Source organism: Tympanuchus pallidicinctus, unplaced genomic scaffold (assembly GCF_026119805.1).
Source record: "Tympanuchus pallidicinctus isolate F22 unplaced genomic scaffold, pur_lepc_1.0 scaffold17, whole genome shotgun sequence".
Classification (NCBI taxonomy): Eukaryota; Metazoa; Chordata; class Aves; order Galliformes; family Phasianidae; genus Tympanuchus; species Tympanuchus pallidicinctus.
Window position 1 is genome coordinate 10,388,000 of NW_026294690.1, and position 23,968 is coordinate 10,411,967.

The 23,968-nt window shown below is 45.3% G+C and overlaps 4 protein-coding genes and 1 long non-coding RNA gene across 8 annotated transcripts in view; 2 read left to right on the forward strand and 3 right to left on the reverse strand.

Moving 5' to 3' along the window:
* Nucleotides 1–3,847, reverse strand: part of LOC128078581 (uncharacterized) — a 25,621-nt gene extending 21,774 nt beyond the window's left edge. The window contains exon 1 of the long non-coding RNA XR_008205703.1: nucleotides 3,363–3,847. This is a non-coding gene — a long non-coding RNA (uncharacterized LOC128078581). The remainder of the gene's footprint in view (nucleotides 1–3,362) is intronic.
* Nucleotides 1–7,697, forward strand: part of CFAP100 (cilia and flagella associated protein 100) — a 12,656-nt gene extending 4,959 nt beyond the window's left edge. For 2 of the 3 annotated variants that reach the window (XM_052678910.1, XM_052678911.1), the window contains 10 exons: nucleotides 9–76; nucleotides 676–839; nucleotides 1,453–1,533; nucleotides 1,728–2,111; nucleotides 2,798–2,846; nucleotides 3,996–4,147; nucleotides 4,934–5,066; nucleotides 5,282–5,484; nucleotides 6,544–6,637; nucleotides 6,850–7,697. In XM_052678910.1, the coding sequence (XP_052534870.1) occupies nucleotides 9–76; nucleotides 676–839; nucleotides 1,453–1,533; nucleotides 1,728–2,111; nucleotides 2,798–2,846; nucleotides 3,996–4,147; nucleotides 4,934–5,066; nucleotides 5,282–5,484; nucleotides 6,544–6,637; nucleotides 6,850–6,963 (1,442 nt within the window). In that variant the 3' untranslated portion in view covers nucleotides 6,964–7,697. The remainder of the gene's footprint in view (nucleotides 1–8; nucleotides 77–675; nucleotides 840–1,452; nucleotides 1,534–1,727; nucleotides 2,112–2,797; nucleotides 2,847–3,995; nucleotides 4,148–4,933; nucleotides 5,067–5,281; nucleotides 5,485–6,543; nucleotides 6,638–6,849) is intronic. The other variant, XM_052678912.1, reaches the window with a different exon arrangement.
* TMEM43 (transmembrane protein 43) overlaps nucleotides 1–23,968 on the forward strand; it is a 372,149-nt gene that overhangs the window by 243,482 nt on the left and 104,699 nt on the right. The window lies entirely within an intron of this gene.
* On the reverse strand, nucleotides 8,176–18,833 carry ZXDC (ZXD family zinc finger C). Its single transcript, XM_052678903.1, has 10 exons — nucleotides 17,717–18,833; nucleotides 16,955–17,107; nucleotides 16,179–16,257; nucleotides 15,927–16,057; nucleotides 15,201–15,371; nucleotides 14,202–14,887; nucleotides 13,323–13,407; nucleotides 11,446–11,618; nucleotides 10,290–10,391; nucleotides 8,176–9,669 (listed from the first exon to the last, which is right to left on the reverse strand). The coding sequence occupies exons 1-10, from the start codon at nucleotides 18,816–18,818 to the stop codon at nucleotides 9,583–9,585; spliced, it is 2,769 nt and encodes a 922-aa protein (XP_052534863.1). The 5' UTR covers nucleotides 18,819–18,833; the 3' UTR covers nucleotides 8,176–9,582.
* Nucleotides 21,330–23,968, reverse strand: part of UROC1 (urocanate hydratase 1) — a 34,189-nt gene continuing 31,550 nt past the window's right edge. For both annotated transcript variants that reach the window (XM_052678906.1, XM_052678907.1), the window contains exons 20-21: nucleotides 22,767–22,866; nucleotides 21,330–21,546 (exon numbers count right to left, since the gene is read on the reverse strand). In XM_052678906.1, the coding sequence (XP_052534866.1) occupies nucleotides 21,406–21,546; nucleotides 22,767–22,866 (241 nt within the window). In that variant the 3' untranslated portion in view covers nucleotides 21,330–21,405. The remainder of the gene's footprint in view (nucleotides 21,547–22,766; nucleotides 22,867–23,968) is intronic.

The following is a 23,968-nucleotide window of genomic DNA, read 5'->3' on the forward strand; positions in this document are numbered from 1 at the left end:
CATTTCAGATTATCCACTAGAAAAAGAAACTTTCCGTGACTACATAAATGATAGAAGAGAGATATTTTTACTTGAGGTACTTGGTTTTCTTTAAGAATGTTACTCTCTGCTCATTTAATTGTCCTTCATTGTTGCCTAGGGCTTTTGTTTGTTTTCAAGAGACCCATTGCCTAGAGGTTACATCAGCAGGGCATATATCAGATCTCATTAACTTGATTGTCCAAGCCACATGTTAAAGACACTTATGGTCTATAGACCATCAGTCCACTAAGAAATGAAATAGGCCATTCACATCACCCAGTGGCTGCCATCCAATTATTTCCCCCTTAATTTGCAGAATACACACATATACTGACCTTCTGGCTTTTGCTCTACTCATATAATTTATCCCTGAGAGCCATTATGAAATCAAAATAACGTTGGAATATCCCCATTATTCATCTCTATCGCTGTGCTATAACACTGCTGAATCATCTTTGTCGCTGCTTATTTGTTGTGTTACTTCTGAAATATCTCTGGTCTCTATGTGCCTAGTTTGCACTAAGACATGTCTTGTTTTGAGTCATTACCTTCTGCCAACAACTGTAAGGCAAGAAGGAAACCAAGAGCAAAGCCAAACCAACACACCTTTAGTATCAACCAATGTGACCATGTTATCTTTTGGGTTCATTTCAGTATGCCATAGCAGTAAAGAAAGAAGAGATTCAAAAGTTGGAGAACATAGCAAAAAAAGAGGAAAGAAAACTGGAAAAGGCTGAAAACAACCTGGAGAAGGATATTGCCGTATTTGATGAGTTCCTGAAGGAGAACCATAAAAGCTCCATTCAAGCCCTGAAAATGTAATGGAAGTTGAGGGAACCATCCATGCAACTCTTTTGCATTGGATAAAGGAGGCTTTTCGCTTGACATTTCCCAGAGGGTTTTGGATAGTATCCAACCTCAGATTGCCTGCATCTGGGTTTTCCCAGAGTTACAGACCTGGTAGTTTTTTCTCTCCACACATTCAGTGAAAGAGAAGAAGGAACCAGTAGCTGGGAAATCCCCTTATTAATGAAGCCTTCAATTTGTCTGCAGTAAAGAATCCACCATTGTTCCCACCACTTCTCACAATACTTATAACAGGCAGACTCTTCTCCCTAACCCCTCACAGCAGGAACAGTCCCTGAAGCAAAGCAAGCCAGGCACTTCAGCCCAATACGTAAAGGCAGAGCAGAAACTGATGCTTAGCAGCAGCCAAATTAGCAACACTCTGACCTGGAAGTGCTGCTGGCCCCCACGCTCCCTTTGCCAAGGCAGGGCCTTCAGGCAGGAAACAAATGTCACTGATGGTATGTCCTCACCTACAACAGAGAGGTTTCTAGGGTTCCTCCCCATCTTTTTACATGCATCTCAGCTCACTACCTCTTTATTGCTAAACTGTTTTGTGACTCATTTTGCTGTATTTTTCTCTAGTGCTGAAAAAGAATCTGCAGTGAAAGCAAAGAAAATAGTAGAGATCCACGCAATTAGTTCCCAAATAATGAACCTCCAAAGGTAAGAATCACACGCTATCCCTGCCTAGCCTTTACCAGCCCCTGCAACACAGAGAGGTTCACATTTATCTCCGTGTGCACGAGGACACGAGCTCCCTGTCCCTTCTCTAGGTGTAGTTGAGTGTCAGGGGTTAAAAACAACTCACTCAAACAACAAACTCCCTGCTAACAAACTGCCCACTTTTCCCACCCCAGTGATATAACCAGATTTGAGAATTCTCTGCGAGAGTACAAGATGTACAGAGACTTCCTCTATCAGCTATCTCCACAAGAGTGGCAGGAGGAATATGAGAAAAAGCGTGAAAAGAAGTTGAAAACAGCATCCAAAGCTGACAAAGGAAGTGCCTTGGAGAAGGGTAAGTGCCCTGGCAGAACTGCCCACTCCTTTATAGTGCAGCCTCGTGCTCCAGCTGTCCATCTCCTCTTGTGTCCAGGCCAGGGTCTGACCATTGGGATGAGAATAAGTGGTATAGATGTGCCAATTTCTCTGCCGTCTGCAGAAAGTTTGAACACAAGTTTATCATCTGGGACCAGACCATGGCTCAAAAGCCTCCTGAAACCTGTCACAAGAGAAAATCTGTAAGTACCTGACAAAAAAAAAAAAAAAACCAAAAAAAAAAACCAAACCAACCTCAATAAACTTAAATAATAGAGAGCACTCAACTGACTGGGAGTTTGGAACAGAGGAAACCTACTCCTCAAAGTAGAACCTGGGCACCGTCCTGGAGCAAAGCTTCTCTGTGCCCTGTTTGTGGCTGAGTTTCTGGTTCGTGCTGTTGGCCACAACCAGCTGTTCGGTCATCAGGACACAAGGACCAAGGACAAAGTAGACACTGCATTTGCCATCTTCTTTCAGTAACAGGCCCCAGGCAGTAAGAGGCATCTGTACCATAGACAGGGTCACCCCTTACACAAAACCACTGCCATTATTGGGCTGCTGCCACATGGCAGCAGCAATGTGGACGCAGGTGGGCCTGGCACTATGAAGACACAAATTGAGGTTTTCGCTCCTCCTGTGGGCCAGGGTTACAGCTCCTACTGACCCCTCAGCAGCCCACAGACAAGAGGAGCCATATTTGTGAATGCTCCAGGGACTGATCAGCAGCAAACAGCCAACACGGGAAGCTGCCAGCTACCTGCAGCTGGAGCCAGAGGCTGCTTGTAGGTGTCAGCATTGGCTGCTTGCCTCACTCATGGTATATTAACAAAGTCTCTTTTGAGTTGTCGTTTCTCTGAGGGCCTGATAACACAAAATGCTTTTTCAGAAATTCATCGGAGGATCAAGAGAGTGAAGCCTGCTCGGATGAAGATGAGGTCAGAAGCCTAACACTGAAATATTTAACTTTGTCCTGTGTCACGTATTGACATAACTGATTTCCGTCACCTTCTAACCATTTTTTGTGGGGTTGAGGTCTTACCATTGCCAATAACTATATGTTTATATATGTATGAATATTCATGGTTTTGCAAGCCATATTTTAAATATTTTGGCTTAGCTTTTCTCCTCTCTTTTCCAAAATCCTACCATCATTTCAAAGCTCCCCACCTTGCAACAAGATATGATCACAGTAGGAGGTGTTGAGGTTAATGAAGTTTTCACTATATCCAAAAGGGAAGATTTCTCACTCAAATGTTTGCAACACTTTTTGCTCCCCAAAATGCCACCTGAAATGAGCCTTACCACCTGCTTTTCTTGAGTTCACCACATTGGTTGCTGAGGACAAATCTCACCACCCTTGTCTGTAAGGAGGCAAAGCTTCAGAAAAAGGCTTGCCTGGAGGTTACAGGAGTGAAAAAAATAAAATAAATCAGCAGGTGCAAAACACTCACCTTTCAGCACCCACATCCACTGCCATAAGAAACCAATGAGCCATTCTGCTGCATGACAGAACTTCTTTAAACTAGGCCAGGGTCTGCTCAGTAATATCCCCTAAGTAAGCACATTTAATTGGGGTCACATAGCAGTGTTTGGGGGCCGTGCCTGACTGTCCTGCTGGGGAAAAGCCACAAATAACTCCAGTAAGCAAAGGCACCAGAGGGCATTTCCCTCGTTCCTCTCACCCAGATTTATGTTTTCATCTGGAATAGAGAGAAAAGGGTCACAAAAACATTTTATTTTGATATTGAATGGTTTCTACGTTCCAAAAACCATGGAAACGTCTCTTTCTGAGAGTGAGCTACAAATTACATGTTATTTAGGCAACATTCCCGTAGAAAAACACTTTTTTCCAATACTGACCAATGCTGTTAAATAACATATGCAAGCTTTAGGGCACCTTCTTCAAATCAAAGCAGCAGAACAAGGATGAGCTGAGGACAAAGCCTCCAGGTTTACGTAGTTATGTTTACGTGGGCAGAGAAAGAACAGCTGGGATCAGGAGCACCTGCCCTTACCTTGCTTATAGCCTTACTGCAACACTACACAAGCAGTTATTTATAAATATCACACATTTTCTGTTCCAGGAGCCTGAGCTGTATTTTACTGACCCCCAACAACTGCTGTCTATTTTAACGGAAATGGAGGAACAGAATTTCTCCTACCTCTGTAATTTCCAGAAGACAGAGAAAGAAATGAATGAGTTTCAACACATCTTCATCAACACACAAAAAAGGAAGTGAGTGTGACCCTGTGGTGAGTGGTGGGAGGGGGGTCCTTATGCCCCAACTTTCAAACAGTCCTCTGTGTTGGAAGGGTCCCTTAAAGGCCATCTGTTCCAACTCCCCTGCAATGAACAGGGGCACCCACAGCTCCATCAGGTGCTCAGAGCCCATCCAGCCTGACCTTGGCTGTCTGCAGGGATGGGGCACCACCACCTCTCTGGGCAGCCCGTGCCAGTGCCTCACCACGTTTATTGTGAAGAATTTCTTCCCTATCAGATGCAGTGTACTCGCACCTTGGTGCACAGCCCTGAAGGCACAGGCTGGGGAGCTGATGCTTTTAGCATTGGGGGATGTAAGCCAGGAAGGATGGTGTAATTCTTCTAAAGGAAGATCAAAGGCAGAAACAAGGCTCATCCTGAGAGATCCAGACCAGTGCCTGTTTTGACTCAAACCCTTCCTAGAGGAAGGCATCAGACCCAAGTGTGATTGCAGATGGCAGGTAGACACACCTTTTCTCATTTGAAGTGAGTGCTTTTAAACGGAATCTACTTCCCACACTGACTCGTCACAAAACCTACAGCATTACTTAGCTGTGCTCTCTCTCCCCCCCCCTCCCCCAGTAACCGATATCCCGGAAAAACCCAATCTGCTCTCCGAGCCGAGGTGCTAGTCGCCCAGAAAAGGAGTGTAGTGATGCTTCCACCTACCGGCAGCAGCGGGGACAGCCTGGGTGGAAGCAGGAGAGGAACCAGATGTTTTGAGAATAGTTTTCCAAACAGCTCCTCTCTTTTCTGGCCCAGGGATCGGGAGAGAACGCAGCTGAAAGAAGTTTTGCTCACCTTGAAATCCACTGTCACCAAATTGGAAGAGAGAGCAGCAGACCTGAAGCTCAGAGTTGAAGACTTTTCCTCAGAACGTGAAGCTGATGTCCAGGTACACCCCAAGGTAAAGTGGGACAGCACAGCCATGAGCTGCTCCTCCAGCCATAGCCATCCATCCCAGGCACTGCTAAGCAAACTGAGAAGCAAGCAATCAAGTTCTAAGAGAAAGCATTCTGATTTCCTTCTCTATTCTTTTAGAGGGATATAGTGGTTCTAACCAGGCAAGATCCAACTGGTGCATCTCACTGTATCTCCTCTTTTCTCTAGGATAAAATGCTTGCAAGCTTGAGAAAAAAAGTGAGGGAGATCTATGGTCAATGCATTGGAGAAATCAGGGAAGGCATGGAGACAGTGGAGATGCTAGCAGCAATAGAAAAAAAGCTCATTGAGTTACTGGACAACCTGGAAAGAATTCCACCTGCAAAGATAGCAGAGATTGAAAAAGCCAAGAAAAAAGAACAGAGAATGAGGTAAGACAAGAACTCCTAGAACTGAGGCCTCTATTTTTAACTACTGGCAATCAAAATCAAAGCCCCTGAAATAGCCGAATTTGTCAGATCAACCTAGGAAACATTAACAGTAATCTGAAAGCCTGGGGGACCCACATCCCAATTTAGCCCTCTGATAATTTCACACTCCCAGTGCTTGCAGCTCAAGCAGCAAGCAGCAGCCCAGAGCTGCGTTAGGAGAGGCCAGGAAAGTGCCTGTATTGAACTGATTGAACAGAAATTGACTCCTCTGTTTAAGAATATAGGGCACCTGTAAGCAATGCCGGCGTTCAAATGTTTCTTCTACAAATCTCTGCAGTTTAAATTGTGCTTCTTAATTAAAACAGGAGTCAATTAACGCAACAAATTTATGTTCCTAGACATTGCCATTGGCTCTGTTACACAAAAGGAAGTTCCCATGCAAACAGCAAAGACATAACTGAGGAGATGACTGTATCTGGCCATCCCTGGGTAAATGAGATTCATTGAAGAAAAGTAGTTTGAGAATTTAAAGCCAAAGTGACATTTTCTTTGTACTTCTTTCTCTGAGTCTTTCTTTGCCTTTATGGTAGAAAGGATGTGACACTTCCTCCCTACATTCTGTGAATGATTTTGTACTCTTCACTTACAAAAGAAATGTGGCCCTGGAGACACCCAAGGTCAGGCTGGACAGGCTCTAAGCACCTGATGGAGCTGTGGATGTCCCTGTTCATTGCAAGGAGTTGGACTAATGGCCTTTAAAGGTCCCTTCCAATTAAAATGATTCTGTGATTTGATGAAGCAAGACACTTTTTCTGCTCTGGGGATGGAACAGAAGAATCTGTGAAGGAATCTGACCAAACCTTGGCCCCGGCCTGCCTCCAAAAATCAAAACAAAAGAGTAACAAAACAAAAACCTTCAAAGAGCATTTAAAACCCAGCATCATCTATATCCAAATCCCTGCATTCCAGTGGTCTTACACTATTAGAAAAGGAATGGGTCAAAAGCATATTTGTATATCTGTGCACATTCCAACCTCCTTTTTTTGCTCCCTTCAAAAGGCTGAGAGAGGAAAAGGAACAACAGCAGAAGCAGCTGCAGGAGGAGAAACTGCAACGGGCCCTGGAGAGAGCACAGGCAATCATGCAGAAAAAGGTAAGTGCAGCGATCCATAGGAACACACCTCACCTCTGCAGCCCACCTCGGGGAAGATGAGGCACCCAAACCCAGCCATTAAATGGGGGAGGAACTCAACCCTGCCACGAAAACAGCTAGCAAGGAGCATGATCCCAGCAGCAAGAGAACCCTACAGCACACGTGGTTCGTGGTGCTGTTCTAACAAACACGTGCTGCCTCTTTCTCTGCAGACCGGCAGAAGGCTGATGTTCCGTTCCAGCCCACCTGCCAGGAAGGAAAAGAAAAAGCACAACCAAGAACAAAGCGATAAGGAGAAAGAAGAAATACTGCACTATTTTACCTGACAGCACAGCTTTTACTACTTAACATAGGGTTGACAGCACTCTAGAAAAATGTTTCTGTAGCTCCAGTCTGAGCTTAAGCTATTTGCAGTGTGAGAACATCATGAAACTCCTCCTACCTCTGCAAGACCCAAAGGAAAGGAGCGTCAGGCAACCACTCATTGTTTTTCTTAACTAAGGAAATAAAATAAGTGCTCTTAATTTGCTTCTTTGGCTCCTGCTAGCAATGCTTTTCTCATTCAGTTGTTGATGCAAATAGCTCTATCCCTAAAAACCTGACCAATGTCCTGGGTAACAATTTTGCCATGGCACAACTAAGCCAAGCACTTACCATTTATTATAACCACAGATCAGGTGAACAGCTATAAAATGAAGTCTCTGCCTTAATGTGAAGGATGGATTGGTGGACTCCACTCTGCTATTGTGAAGATACAAAGGAGGAAAAAAACAAACAAGCTCTACAGAAACAAAGCCGTTGACCATTAACTTTATGTCAGGTGCAATCATATAAAGAACGATACCCAGTGACAAGCTGACCATAAAAAAAAAAGCTTTATTAACCCTTTTGCACCAGTAGTTCTTCAGGCATCCATTGCCAGCAATGGACTTCAAGCCAAGTGATCCATTTGTCGGCCCCAAGAGGTTAGCACTTTACATTCATTTACAAAGCTGAGTGAGGTACATTTTCAGAAGTAGAAAGATTAAGTTGCAAGTCCCATAAAAAGATGGAGTGTTCCTTGGCCACTGCATTAGATTAAGAACTGGTATGGTCCTTGAGAACAGAATAACACAGGCGTTGGCAGCTTGAGGAGTCTCAGCTTTTAGAGATGGAGCACGGTGAGCACTGAGCAAGAATCGCTTGTCCCTTCAGCATGATTCCTCCTCAACCTTCCTACCTTTCAGGAGAGGATTCTATGTTGTGGTCACAGCCATCAAGTAAATGATCTCCCCTACCAGCGAGTTTGGTTTGGAAACCCCACCTGAGAGGGTAACAAGAATCCCTGGGCATAAGCTGTAAACTCAGGATGAAAGGAACAGAGACACCTCAATGCTCAGATACTTAAACAAAAGATAGAAAAATAAAACTGGTTCAACCAGAGGATAAAATACTGTCCAGGAATTGGGATCTGAAGTTGGATGTAACCTGCATACTTTTTTTTTCTTTTTTCCCATTAAGTCATCAACCAAAAAAAGCATTCTTCTGGACACATACAGAGTTCAAAAAGGCACAGGAAGTAAAAGCTTTTCTGAATGACCTCATGTGAATTCAACATCAGTATAACTGTCAAATAAATATGTGCAAGATTAGAAAGATCACAATATTTTTCTGCATGACATACCTTATTCTGTAAAAAAACAGACACATATGTGCACACACACCTCATTGAGAATAAAAAAAACCATTACATACACCGTTCTATCAAATTCCTATACGTCATTTTATAGGCATTTAGTACACCACCATGAGAAACCTTTAAATTACTACCTCAAAATGTAACCAAAGGCTGTTAATTTTCCCCCCTATGCAATTCTATACTTACTTAGGTGTTTGCAGTCCAGACAAGTTCAGTATGTACAACCTCTTCCACTGCCCTCCAGTAGAAATAGCAGTTTTTCAGTGAGGCAGGTCTTACTAACAGCTCTTTTTCCTCTCCCATGAAATTCTAACAACTGCATATTCTGTAAACCAGCCGAAAACCCCACATGCATGTGATACTCTGGGATATCAGTAAAGAACAAGTGTTGACAGAGTTAAAAAATAATAATAATAAAATATATAAAAAATAAGAAGGTAGTGGCCAGTTTACAAGCAACCTGGCAGCAGTTCGTAGGTGAGACATAATCAAGGTGCTTAATTTATGTGACTGTCAAAATCCCTCCCAAAAAAGGGAACACAAAGATAAAAACCAACCTCTCTCGACACTTGGAGTCTTAGCTCATCACTTACAGTGAGTACAATTCTATTGCGTTTCTCTTTCAAGTTTTGCTGGAAGAATTCAGCAGATTATTTGGGATGAGGGAACAAGGAAAGGGAGAAACTCAACATGAGCTACAAACTGATTCACAGCTAAGTTAATATGCAGAATCTAGCTTGCTAAAACAAAAACTTTAGAACATTTCATTTTCATGGTGTAGGGCATCAGCTTTGTTACATGTGACACTTGATTCCAGTTTTCTGCCAAAACACGGGGGCCAGAACAATCTGTGTGCACCTGTGTGCATGTAAAATATCTGTAAATTTTAGCAAAGTTCGAGCTGTCATAGGCAGGATTATTAATTTCTGTTAGCTGTAGAATACTTGCTTTCCTCTGAAAAGAGTAAATATTACCTCAGTTTGAAGTTTAATCGAGTACTTCTCCCTGAAACAACACTGTACAGCAGCCTGCGCTGGGCTGCGACCGCTAGGCAGCTGGGTTACACTACACAGGCACATCAAGTAGGACTTACACTTGTTAAGAAAACCTTTCAGCTGTAACTGCCTTTAGCAAATTGCAAAAAGCACAACCATAATCCAGTACTCCTAGTTTTCCTATTCTCCTCAGAAGAAGACCCACAGAGTTATCTTATTTTGTCCAGACACGATTGCTCAATTGGCTTTCAAGTAACTGTCCTTAATAATGGTCATTCCAGATCCTGTAAGTTTATTGTGCTTCCAGTGAACTGAGAGTTATCAGAACCTGCATCGTCTTCAGCAGAATTGTGTGGTTCCTGTTGAAGCAAAAAAAAAAAAAAACAACAAAAACAAAAACAGCAGAGAAGTTCAGTACTTTCACCTCTTAATGCTTATCAGTAAGAACATCCTGACATTAACTCAAGATCAGAGAAATGCTCTGAATGGCTTGAATTGTTCCAAAGCTTTCCTACTCTGGTGACCCATTCAGACACTGCTTCTGTTTTTTTTTTTTCAGCTAACTGCCATTCCCATGTACACACCTCTCTGACATCTAGGATCAAGATTTTGTTGTCTCACTTCCCATCCTTCCTGCAGACCATTGCACACATATCAGTTCTGATACTCAATCTTGACCTGCACAGTATCTACAGAACAGGATAAGGATAACAAGGATGGGACACTCCAATAATAAATGAGTAACATTTTGTTATTCATTACCCACTAACAGAGGTAGAAAAACAACCACCTGTGACATGTCAAAGGTTGGTAACACACACAAGATAACCCTTGCAGTACACTTCTCTACTTCCTGCAATTGAATCTGAACTCCTCATAGTAAACAAGGTGTTTCCATTACGCAGAACATCGGTGTTTAGAATGAACTATTCACTTTTCAAGCAAGGCCATAAAACCCAATGGCTCTGACATGCTGTACCTGAAGTATGTGAACAGGTAAATCCACCGTAAGCTGAGAATGTGATGAGGAGGACTGAGAGCTCAGCTGAAAGGGCAAATCTCCCTCTCCTGAGGGATCATCCTGTGAAGGCAGAAATGTGATGCTGTTAGAAGACTCCGAAGCATCTCAGAACAATAAATTCCACTCAGCCACAGAGTCTTAAAGAATTGATAAAGCCACTGCACTGTATGAGGCCTACATCCACAAAGATAAGAGAAATCCTAACTACCACTTAAATTCAAACCTTATTCAGTACACAACCTATTGTCCCTATTATAATCAACTAGGAAAATTGTCCAGATCTAAAAGGGAAGGAAAGGTTCACCTTCCATTATATTTAAGGCTCAGACATAAGCTACAAGTTTCACCGTGCTACGTGAAGCTGCTACTTAACAGAAAAGTTGCATTTACACCCATCAGAAAGAGACAAAGCATTCCCCCCATTGCTTCTTATGTATCAAATCTTGTTAGGAATAAAGCAGAAAGAACCTATCATCTCTCTGGATACTACACAGATATGCACCAGGCTAAAAGTGTACAGTTCAAAATACTCCACTAATCAGTCCACACAGATTATTAGGTGCTTTTAGACAGAGAAATCTTAATTTTTATTTCAGCTGTTAAGAGGAAAATCAGTTTCAGCTGAAACTTCATTTTGTGGGAATCTTCACATCATCCTTATTAACTTCATATATGGGAGAGATGGAGCAATGTAAGACATTCAGTGAAAAGAGGGAACAAGAATAGAGCACACACGTTCTCAGCAAGGACTGGAAGAAAAAGTTGCACTCAGGAAGATGAACAGAATTCTCCCCCCTGCAGTTACAGTGCCCACTGTATGATCCAGGCAGGACTGAAAATATTAGCACTAACAAAATAAAAACATCTATTTCCACAGCCCATTGGTTCTAGTCCCAGCAGTTGCATGATTGAATCAGCTGTTTTCAGGCTTTTCCAGACCTCTCTAAAGCCACTTTACTTATAAACTTCCCATGAGTGTGGGCAAGTGCCCCGATGAACAGAGCACACACTGAAGACCTCTGATTTCCATCTAGAGGAGTACACGCTTAGATTCTTCTACAGATGCTCCAGTTAGAATGATAAGGTAAAGATGTTTCCTCTCCTCAGTTCTCACCTGAAGAAGCTGAATTTGCACATACTGTGCTCCCGTTGCAGGGTCCCTTATTGTCAGCCCTCCATTCGGCAGAACAACGCTGCCACCCAGCCGACCACCGGGAGCGGACGATGAGAAATTGGTGGGGCTTACTTTACCACCCTTGCTTTTCCTCTGACCAGAGCCAGTTGTCCCTTAAAAAATAAAAAAGTTTAATATTTAGGTGGTCAGAAGCAATTTGCCAAAGTTTCTTGCTTGTGTTTTTCAATTCTACGCAGTCAGTTTACCCTGCACCACCAATCACACGACACAGGAAATGCATGGAACAGTACAGCGTAATTAAACACCATCTGACAGCAAAAAGGCCACAGCAATCAGTCACTGAACTCCAAGTGCTGACTGAGCAGTTATTTTACATGAATGGCAAAGAACCACACCACAAACCACTAAGCTTAGGGCTCTCCCCTCTGGTAGCACAGAAATGCTGACACTTTTGCACAGCTACAGAAAGGAATCGGGAAGTGAAATCGCATTTTCCGTTTTTTATTTTTCTGTTTATTTCCTGAAAGTTATGTACATCATTTTTTTCAAATCATAAAAATAATAATAATAAATCATAGTGAAGCTCATCTACTTCCAGAAATACGAAGGACAGGCTGAACCAGCTTTACACAGCTAGCTGAAAGTCACCAAGGTAATAAAAAACCAACTTAATGGATAAAATCCTGTCATCTGTTTGCCTGATTTTTAATCTAAGTAAATAAAAGGCTCAGATAACTTCATTTTAAAAACAAACTTCACTCTACAGTGCTTATGTAGCCTAGCTAAACTAATGAGAAAAAATACAAGACTTGTGATCACTGCGAGAATCACATCATGGCATTCAGGCAACAGCAGCTGGTGAAGGCTGACTACCAGCAGACCAGAGTGAGAAAGGAAATAGGGATGTTGTGAGACCACTTTAGAAACAGGTGCAGATTCAGTACAATCATCTGTGTAAACAAATGTCCCAACACTGGGCACGCATTTTATGATACAAGCACACTTAGCACTAAGCTTCATAAAGCAGCTCTGTATCTGCATGACGTCTCACTGAACCAGACAACATGAACAGGTACAGATTATACAATGAACAGCGTGTCACGATGCTCAATTCAGAACTTGTCACTTCACTTACCTTAACACCTTCCCTTTTACAGATACAAGAGGCAGTGAGAACTAAACCATATATAAAACAGAACGGATTTTCCACCACAGCACCAAGGGGCAGATGTAATTCAGACACCTGAGATTGTCTCCCAGCACAGTGAGCCACCAATCACATCCCATCTGACAAATCCACATCAGACAGCTTTTACTTTTTAAGAGAAAGGCAACACATCTGAAATGGTGACCTAAAACATCGCCCTGCTCTCTACAAAGCTTCTGTGTAACGGAGAGTTTTGAGTATTTCTAGATAACTGAAGAAATAAATACGAAATAATTTCTTAATGCTGCACAGACATTGTTACTATGCAAAAAAAGAAGCAAAGCAAATCCTGCTGATCTCTTCATTATCTATACAGAAGAGAACTCACAAGGTACAATCAAAAGCATGAACAACGGAAAGTAAAAAATCTTCTTCTTTTGGTTGCTTCAATAACAAGAATCAAAAGCAGATGAAGGGACAGAGGAATATTACTTTTATAACAACCATGGAACATAAGGCGAAGATTTCTTTGCAAGCTTACTGTGGAACTGGTGTTCCACACTTAACAGATGGCACACCGTGCGCATAATTATTTTAACTAGCAATAAATGGATATGGTACTTAAACGTGTACTCAGATACCTGTTCCTATTTCACTGCCAAACCCTTTTATAATTGTGTTTAGCACATATAACGCAATGTCTTCTCACCTGTGCTGCTCCCATTCCCTTTTTGTTTTCTTTTCTTGGCCAGCTGAATGGCTCTGTAGTCTGTTCTTGCAGACCCACTGCTCTCCTAAGTTTAAAAGAAAAAAGAAGAGAAAAAAAAAAAAAAGAAAAAAGAAAAAAAGCCAAGAAATGCAAATATTTTGAATGCAAGAAAAAGCCAAGGCAATGAAACCATACTGATGAGTTCCCAGTAGTGGTTATCTTATATTGCAAATACTGAACTCTACATTCCCAAACTCTTCTGATTAGTTTCCATGAGTTCCCTGTATTTAATATCTGGAGTTCAACACAAAAGGAAATTACCTTCATAATTATAAGCATTCATATTTTAATAGGGTAAACACGGCAATAGAAGGAACACTTCATGCTGCAAACAAACAGGCCTCCAACAACATGATAAAGCAAAGAGGGAAGAGTATTTGAACCAGCTACGGGAATGAAGGCTGAGGAGAAAACGTTTCAGTTTCTCTCCCAGTGCAAAATCTTTCCCTGTATGTAAGTAAAGTGAGATACCACATCTTCTCGGCCTTGGGTTTTCTTGCAAATCCCATTTCATCCTCAGATAAATGGATGGTTGCTTTCTAAAACCCCTACTCTAAAAAGCCTTCATTTCACTCTCCCCACCAGAATTCCAATTTTTCTTAATCTTTCTTCCAAATTTTCTCATCACCACACTGCAGCTACTTCTGACAACACACTGATCAATGTCACATTCTACAACCTTCATCAAAAGCCAGCCAAAGCACATCACCTGCAGAAACCAAAAGAAAAGCCTGCCTGGAAGGTGTGAGTAGCAGTGGATATCCCCAAATTCAGGGCGTCTCAGTCATCTAAGGGTAAATGAATATAGCTACTGCGTACCAAAAACGAGCTGCCAGTCATTGTGCTAAGATCCATTTCTTTCTGAGCGCTGTAGCTTCCTGGAGGGTTGGAGAAAACAAACTGAGTCACTACTTTGCTGCCCTCTTGCTGACCAACAACATCCGAGCTGGGAAGCAAATTCCGTTCCATTTTAGTTGGTGTCAGTAACTCAGGCACATTGGTACCACCAAGGCTGCTAGAAGGAGTCAAAGTGGCTGTGTCAATTGTTAAATTATTGCTGGACGTCAAACCGTGCACATCCTGACTGGGATTCCTCACTGACAACGACGCCAGCGAACCCAAGGCTTCAGCATTGACAGTCTGTACATCATCCAAATTTAAAGTGCTTTGCTGTAGAACTGTTGTCCCAGTTCCCAGCAAGAGAGAACTGTCCAGGCTCTGCGGCATATCGCTGCTGGCCACCAGTATCAAGGGATCGACTGCCTGGCTTAAAGAACTGCTACTGACAGGCAGGTTTCCTCCAAGAGTTGAGCCTACTGAGGCAACATCTATGGTGACGATTCCAGAGTTCACTAGCGCCATGTCTGTCGAGATTCCCGAATTGTTGCTGGACACGTTGGAGAATAGGGAAACGAGGTCTATGTTGCTGAGGTCGCTGTGTCCTGGACTGGTGAGCTCACTGCTGGGTGTGAGGGAGCTGGTTGCTTCGAGCTGCGTCAGGAGATCTGCAATGGAATACAGTTTGGACATTTTTAATCGCTGGGACAAAGAAAGAAGGAAAGAGTTTGACTTACCATGAGAAGGAGTTGTGAAAATTTAAAAGAAATCCACAGAGTATTACCCATTCTTAGGGAACCCAATGACAGTAAAACATGCAACAGCCCACTAAAAATTCAACTTTTTGGCGAGGGTTTGGTTATAAATCAGAGCTTTCATCAGACACTGAGAATGAAAGAATATGAATGATCAGAGGAAGAAGCTTTTAGAGACGTTGAGTTGGTCTGCGGCACCTCACGCAGTTTGAAACAAATCCCCTACCTGGGCTGAAGTTGTGTTGTTTGACCATATGCGTCTTCATACTGTGCTTGGAAGTGAACAATTTATTACAGCTGGACACAGGGCAGCGAGTCTTTAAAGAGTCCACATCCTGAAGATGTTTTTTGGAATGAATGTACAGACTACTCCGTGCTGAGAATTTTGCACAACAGCCTGCAAGAAGATACAGATGGCTTTAAGGACTCAGCTCGTTTCAGCCTGATGTTCAGGCTTAGTGTCTCTACAAAACAAATCACAGCAGTGCTGCAGAACTCTCTGTTGGTCTGTAGCATCTGGACATACATTCAGAGGACTCAGAAGAAAGCCAAATATACGACCTCTCGTTTTACATCAAGGACATCTCAGTGGATGACAGCTCAGCAAGCCACTTCTGACAAGAAATGCTAAGTCACTCAATATATTCCTTCCCTGCTATGGTATTTTAAGTGAAAATGCTTGGTGACAACTGCTGGTGAAACCATTAAAAGGAGAAACAACCACCAAGAAGAGCTGTTTTACTTTGTGAAGATGAATACTCCAGATCATACCCAACCTTCTACATTCCTGGAATCCAACTGAAGTGATGGACCTTCAGTTTTATCTCTTCTGATTCTGTTAGAATTCTCCCTCTGATCCTGTAACTAGCTTGTGTTTGGGGAAAAGCACTCAGCTTTCCTCTATTTACGCAGCACACATCAGTTACCAGTTAATGCAAGAGCTGAGCAGTACCTTCTACTGGGCACTCAAATGGCTTTGTACCGAGGTGGGTTATGCTGTGGCCTTTCAGGTGTTCTGCTCTTGTGAAGGACTTCCCACAGCCTTCCACCGGGCAAGTGAACCTCCTGTCATCTTCATGTTTCCTACAAACAAACAGAATCACCATCAACAAGACCACATCCACTGCTTGACTACTGGAAGGAAAAATAAAATCTAACAAACAGAGAGGGACTCAGAATAAACAGCACAATCTGAAAATGCTACCTCTTGTGTCGCAACAGCTTGGACATGCTGGTGAAAGACCAGCCACAGCCTTCGAAGTCACAGATAAAAGGCCTCTCACCTTAAGCAAAGAAAGGTCACATTAACAATACGACATCACACACTGGTATTTGATTAAGAAATCCCCAATGCTGCTTAAATTCAGTTATTTCAAGACTACAGGATTCAACCACCACCTCGGGTAAATCACATACAAGCAGTGATGCCCTCTCCCCTCCTCTACAATCAGCACTTTCTTTACCTCAAGGCCACTGCACATCTCCATATGCATCACAGAGCACAGACCGTTATTAGCACATCCAATCAAAAACTTGTGTCTCAGTTTTGTGCTCTTTGCATTCAATACTACCTTTCCTTGACTGTTTTCCAAAACCTGACCTTTCCCAGTGCTCTTCCCCCAGATACTTCCCCAGTACTCCACAACTACCTTGAATGTGCTCAGATAACCAGTTACAGCACTACTCAGAATGAATGACTGGAAGCTCTTTTCCTGCTTTCATGACCACAGCTCTATGTTGATTATTACAATACGAAGAGCTTAGTTGCATCACTTCTATGACCCTTCACTTAATCAAAATGACACTTCTTAAACTGTAGAACCATGAAACCAGGAAAGCCAAGGACAGCAACAAGCAGACGACAGACCACACCATCCCTCCCACCTCTGTGCCCTTCAGCCCTTCCAACACACCAAATCCCACTGTTCACAGCCTATCCTGTATGTGCCTTCCCCAAGCACACGCTGCCCTCGTGAGTACCTGTGTGGCTCCTCATGTGGATTTTCAGCCGACACGCTTTGTCATATTGCTTGTTACAGCCTGGGAACGAGCAGGAGAACTGTTCTTGCTCCCTGAAGTGGGCCCGATTGTGGGAGAACAGGGCGCTCACTGTGATAAACGTCCTTTCACAGCCTATGGAGAGACAAGAAACAGACATGCACCAGGTTGGTACGCAAGTGAGCCAGGAAGGATGCTTTCCTACAATTGTTAAGGTCGGAAAAGCTCTCTAAGATTGACTCTAATTGTCAACCCACAACCACCATGCCAACAACCACATGCCTCAGTGCCACATCTCCACGGCTCCCAAACACCTCCAGGGACAGTGACTCCACCACTCCCTGGACAGCAGTGCCACTGCCTCATCACTCTTTCTGAGAAGAAAGTTTTCCTAATAGCCCTCAATATTATATCCAGACCCAGAAGAGCCAAACAGGGGTTACAGTTACTCAGCCAAAGCAGGCAACCTAAGCCTGTGTAAGGTGCACAACCCAAGGCTGGCGCTTACTTTGCTGGTGTTCCACCACCCCGGCACAGCAGCACCCCCCGATCCCAAACCTCCCCCTTGTTAACGAGGGTGTCAAGGAGCGAGGCGTTCCCGGAGGCACCAAAAGGAAAGGAAAAAGAAGCGGCAAGGAAGCAAAACGAGCACAACTGGGACCCCGGGCTAACCCGAGGGCGGCCCTACGGGGACGGACGGGACAGGCACGGAGCCCCGCGAGCCCGGCTCCGGGCGCGGCTTACCGGGGAAGTCGCAGCGGTAGGGCCGCTCGGGCTCCAGGTGGCTGCGGCGGCGGTGGGCGGCGAGGCGGGCGGCGCTGGGGAAACGCTGTCCGCACGCCTCGCATTTGTGCGCCGCCTCCTGCTCGTGGGCGCGGCTGTGGGCCCGCAGGTTGTAGACGGTGGTGAAGCGCTTGGAGCAGCCGGGCGCGGCGCAGGCGAAGGGCCGCAGTTTGTCGTGCGAGTGCAGGTGCCGCCGCAGCTTGTAGGCCGTGGCGAAGGACCAGGCGCAGCCCGGCACCGGGCAGCCGAACGGCCGCGCCGGCCCCCCAGCCGCCGCCCCGCGGCCGTCCTCCCCTCCGCCTCCGTGCGCCGTCAGGCGGTGCAGCCGCAGCTGCTGCTTGCGGGGAAAGGCCTCCCCGCAGCGCGGCTCGGGGCAGGGGAAGGCCGGCGGGGAGCGCGGCCGCGGGACGCCCGGCGGGGGCTCGGCGGAGGCGGCGGGCGGAGGCGGCGGGGCCGGGGGCGGCGCGGCGCTCGCGGCCTGCTCGGCCTGCTCGGCGCCGGGCCCCAACGTCAGCACGCCGTTCTCGATGCGCACCAACAGGCTCTGGTTGTTGATGGTGATGGTCCCCGAGAAGGAGCCGTCCTCCGCGCCTCCGTCCCCGTCGCCGTCGCGGGGCGGCGGGGGAGGAGGAGGTGGAGGAGGCGGCGGCGGCGGCGCGGAGCCGGGGCCTTCCTCGGGCGGCTCCGCGGGCGGAGGGCCGGGCCGGGCGCGCCCCGCTTCCCCGCCGCCCGAGCCGGGCTCGGCGCTGCCGCGCACCACGTTGAGGACGAGCAGCAGCCCGTCGCTGTCGGACGCGGGGCCCGCCGGCGGAGCGCTAGGGCCGGGAGCCGGACCGGCGCCGGGCTCCGGCTTCTCCTCCACCAGCAGCACCGGGAAGCTCACGTAGAGGCCCGACGCGGCGCTGCTGGCGGCAGAGGAGGAGGCGGCGGCGGAGGCCGCCGGGTCCCAGTCGGGCGGAGGCGGAGGGCGGCCCGGGGCGGCGGGCGGCGCGGCGGGGCCGCCATGTTGGGCGCCGGGCCGGGCCCGGGCCGCCTCCGCGGCGGGCAGCCCCTGCGTTTCCATCTTGGGGGTCCCTGTAGCAGCGGCTGAAACCGGAGCCGGGGGGCGGGGCCTGGCGCGGTCGGCGGGGAAACGCGGAACGGCGGAGCGGAGCGGAGCGGGAGGAGCCGGGGAAACCCGGAGTGCGGAGCTACGGAGCGGGGCTCCGGCGGAAAGGGGCCGCTCGGGCCGGGGGATGTGGTGTGGAGAGGGCTTGAGGGGAGCGGAGCTCCTGCTGGGAGCGGGGGGGGCTGCTGGTGCCTCAGGGAGCCTCAGAGCCGGACAGCGCGGGGAGCGAGGGACCGCAGAGGGAAATGAGGTGTGAAGGAGCAAGGGAAGGAGGACAGAGGGACGGGGAAAGTGTGATGGTAGGAAAGGAGCTCTGAAGCCATACTCTGATAGTGGCGTTGGTTGGAATCAGGCCCTACGCATCTAGCTAAAGAAAGGCAGCTGAGTGCTCTGTTGTTTTATTTTTCATTCTAATTTCAATCTCATTTTCAGCTCTGTTCCGGCTCTCCAGTCTTGAGCAGAAGGAAGAATCAAGCCATCCTTGTGGTGGGAATCAGGCTCCGGCGGCTGTGAGCCCTTCGAGCAGTCCCAGCAGATGGCGCTGTGATCCTTTCAGAGGGCAAATTATTTCCCCAGAGCTATTCTGTATCGAATTTCGGACCGCAAGCAAGGCGAGCTGCTGTCCAGCCGCAGGTGGCTGCGGGGTGCTGATGCTCCCTGCAGTACAACTGTGTGCACGCAGCTCCCCCCTGCAGCAGTAGAGCTGTCTATGCAGCCTCAGCCTGGGTGCTTGAGCTCAGCCTCCCCTGAAATCCCCCTGAGCCGTCACAGGGCCTGGGTCAGCCCTGCTTGTGGCTGCTGCCGGTGCTCCTGGTCTCACTGCAGAGGTGCGTGCACTGCACTCTTCCTTCACTTCCTTCCTTTTTGTAGAAGAAAAATGGCCTTAAGTTGTGCCAGGGGAGGTTCAGGTTGGACGTTAGGGAAACTTTCTCAGAATGAGTGGTGAGGCACTGGCACAGGCTGCACAGGGAGTGGGGAGTCACCATCCCTGGAAGCGGTTCACGAGCTGTGGAGATGTGGCACCGAGGGACGTGGTTATGGGCACGGTGGAAGTGGGTTAGGATTGGACTTGGGAATCATAATTGTCTTTCCAACCTTAATGAATCTATGAAAATAAAGGCCAACCTAGGCCTTTAGTGCTCAACCCAGAGGTGCATCCCTGATGGAAGGATATCAAATCAACCTGCGTCAAGCTTCAAACCTCACTACAGAAATTAATCTCCTCTGTTATCTACTATCTGGTCTGATACTGTGACTGCAGATGTGTGTTTTGAAGGAGACTGCTATGCCTGTAATGAGGTTTTCCAGCACTGAGGTCATCTGCCTAGAAATGACATCAGCGTCCCCACAGAGTGAGGCAGAACAATTGTCCATTCATAGACCCAGTTTCTCTGCAAACTGCAGAAAAACAAGGACACTCAGAAGAGCTCAAGGAGTTTTGCCCTGGCCAGGCTTATGGCTTCTGCCTGTTGGAAATCACAAGCTGCTTCATCCCAGCAGGGAGTGACAGGTTACTGTTAGCACAGTGCTAAATAACACAAAGGTGAAGAATCCATAATAATATTTCTTCAACATTTTCTGTGGTAGATTTTTCAACTCACAATTAAGATGACTATAGAGCAGCTCCATAGTACGTTCCTGTACTTCCATAGTACACAAAGACATTGTATTTTCTGGATGTTCCCTATGACAAACAGTGCCCCAGTTCTTTTGGGCTACAACTAGAGCGGTTGTATGAGGTAGAGCTACCAAGACACCACCCCAGTGTGATTATTAATAGGTAATGCCTAACATATGTTAAAGAAAGGCTGTCAAATCTGGCTGGCAACTGCTCACGTCTCAGTGCTGTAACTTGTCAATGCGTGCTTTTTTCCACAGTGTAAAGCAATTCTGATGAACTGCAAAATGCACTTCACAGAAGGTTTGGTTGCAAGCAGATGCCAGCCTCTCACTGCTCATCTGGAGATGTACACTTTATGTGAACAGAGTAAATGACTGACTACTGAAATTTAAAAGAAAAAAAACAACACACAGCACACCAGGTGTACTGTTTAACTGGCACCAGAAGCAATGCGTGGGTGCAGCAAGCACACACTTGTTAAGTACCAAAATGCCACAGGGTTTTAAAGTTATTTGGTTTCTTGAGACCCCACAGTTCAAATAGTGCAGCTCCTCACTCCCCACCTGCAGCAGCCAGCACAGGTCACCATGAGTAAGCTTCCTGCATATCGCAGAATGCAACAGTGAGGTACTGTTAACACCATACTATGGGAAGTTGAAGTGCAAAATAAGACATTTCTCTCGGTTGCATCTGGACAGCTAGATTATTAGTTTTTAGTTTTATTTCAAGGAAAGGAAAAATTTCACTGAAATTTTGTCCCTTACAAGGAGAAATTCCCTATTGCAAATACTCCCCCAAACGTGCTCTTTTAATGGGTTAAAAGGAAAAAAATCTCATGCGGCAGAGACAATTGCAAGGCTTTTATCATTTGCACATTTTATCATACGTTTCTACCAGGATAACATTGCAGTTGGAATACCACTAACATTTGAGGGCTTGTTCTAAGATGTTCTCATCCACCACTTTTTGAGGAAGAGTCACCTTCAGTGCAGCACTGTCTTTCATTGCTTGGCAGATGGTTTCATACGCGTAGCCATTACCTGACCAGCAGCGCCTCGCAACCTGTCAGACCAGAAAATCAATGTGTAAAAATTGCCCTTTTTCCATACCACGTCCCATTTTGTGCAAATATTGCAAATTGTGCAATTTTGTGCAAATTTTGTGATATTTGTGCAAACACTGGCATCCCATTTCATCACAATAAATCTTTCAACTCTCTGCCAGTTTCTAGTTTCCCTATTGATAGCTTTCTTTTTTAAAGCCTACTTCATTGATACGAGTAGCATTTGGATGGACTTGATGCATTTTCATGCAGAATTGCATTGCTGGACTGATTACAGTGGTAGAGCCAGGTTTATAAACTTCACAGAATTCCCTCTACAAAACACTCCGTACTCCATCCCAGTTCTGTACAACAAGCAGTTGCTTTAGATAACAGTATGATTTTTATAACATGCTTTTTAGTTGAATAAATATTTAAAAGGGCAAATTTTACTCGGTGCATTTTCAAAATACGAAATCAAGAGGCCAAATTCTCTGCCATCATACAAGAGAAGCTCCACGGACAGGGAACTATAAGCCCTTCTGCATTTTGACCTGTGTGCAAGAAAAGTTTGCCAGATGAAGAAAAACACCGGAAACATAAGGAAGGAGTGCTTCCAAGGAAGCAAGCGCTTCCTTGTGTTCAGTGCCTTACAGTTCTCTGCATTATGAATCACGTGTCAGTATCTGAAAGATTCGGACACAAAAGTGTTTGAGCAAAAAAATCCCTCAGTTCCAACTTAACAAAATATTTAAGTATTTGATTAACATAAGGCTTGTAAGGAGTTCTCAGGATCATAACAACTAGAAACGACCTCTCAAGTCAACGAGTCAGTTTCCCTGCCACTCACCTGTGATTATCCCTGGCAGTATATTTCAAGAGTGCACGACAGTTTCTTTTTAGTCATTTATATGATGGGGTAATGTTCCCAGATTGTCCTTTTTAAATATGTATGTGAAGGAGCAGGGCTTTTCCTTGCAATAAATCAGAGCAGCAAGAGATTTATTGGGTTTTTAAAAGGCTGTCTGTGATACACAGTGCTTGGTAAGGGTGTGTCTTCATTAATCTACAAATTGATATCATTGTTCTCCTTCTTCCTCAGTAGTTGAATAAAGATATTTCAGATCTGAGACAGGGAATACGTTCAAATTATTCCTCCTCCTTTAAAGACACTTAGATCTAGAAGTTAGAAGTTAGTATGGTGTAGTGAAGGTAGTGTAGTATAATGAATTTTGCTTACCCCATTGGAAACATCCCAGCTGAGCATCATCTTAGCTCGCTCTTCAGCCTCCGTGGACCCATCCAAAACCAGGCCAAATCCCCCATTGATCACTTCACCCCTAAAAAAAAAAAAAAAAAAAAAAAAAACAGAAATGTAAGAATTCAAATCAAAAGAATGCAAATCAATTCCCCAAAACATTGTGGATTTGTTCAGCTGCACTGGAGGAAGAAGGATGAGAATACTGTAGAAATGGTGCTGAACAACACATTGGCAGTGACCTTTCATACAAAAAATACTCCTGGTGGACTAAAGAGTTACTTATCTCAGTAGTTTGAAGGTTAAGCTCTTTGTGTTTTCTATGCCAGAGCTTGCCATGTCCATAGGACTGTGAGGACTGTGTGCTTACTGAAGCAGACAGATGGATCTGTTTATATTCTCTTGGGACAAACATGAGCGTTTCATTAAAAAAGTGTTAAGCACCACTTCATGCTCATCTGCCTTGACCATTTCAAAAGCATTTATTTCTGTATGAGATACATAGATGTGTAGAAACTGCAGTGCCAACACTTCAGGAAGCAGATTTATTGGTAGAAGAAATATACTACAAACTAACAGACTGTATATGGGACAAATAGCAGTCTGGTTTTATAAGGACAGGGGAAATACATCTTGTCTCACTTCAAAATCTGGTCCGCTCAAGTTCCTGTTTGGTTGCATATGGTAAATTCAGTTGGAAAATCATTGGTTGCTGTAAATCTGTAAGAGACTTCTTGCATTATAACTCAGCATCAGCAGTGTATGAGATGGGGCATATCCTACCTACAGCATGTGGCAGGAGAGACTAAAAGAGGTCCTGGAGGCAGGGTCTCACCCTCTGCATTTTGTACTTAATATAACGAATACATCCACAAAATTTACTACAAGTGACATCAGATATACCTATGATCCAGACAAGAATAATTTCTTACTGTCTGTTTCCCAGCACTAACTGGAACTTCTTAGGAAATGGGAAAATGATGCTGCACTGGAGCCTCACAGACTTGAGATCTGCTTCCTGAACCCAGCACTCATGTCTTCCCCTTGTCACTGCAATGCAGTGTACTTACGTGATGCTCATTCCCTTTCACTCGTTACATGCACTGCCTGTGTGATAAGTAGGACCTTACCACATAGCTGAGCAAAGAACTCTCAGCTCCAGCTCTCACAGTCACTGTACCTTT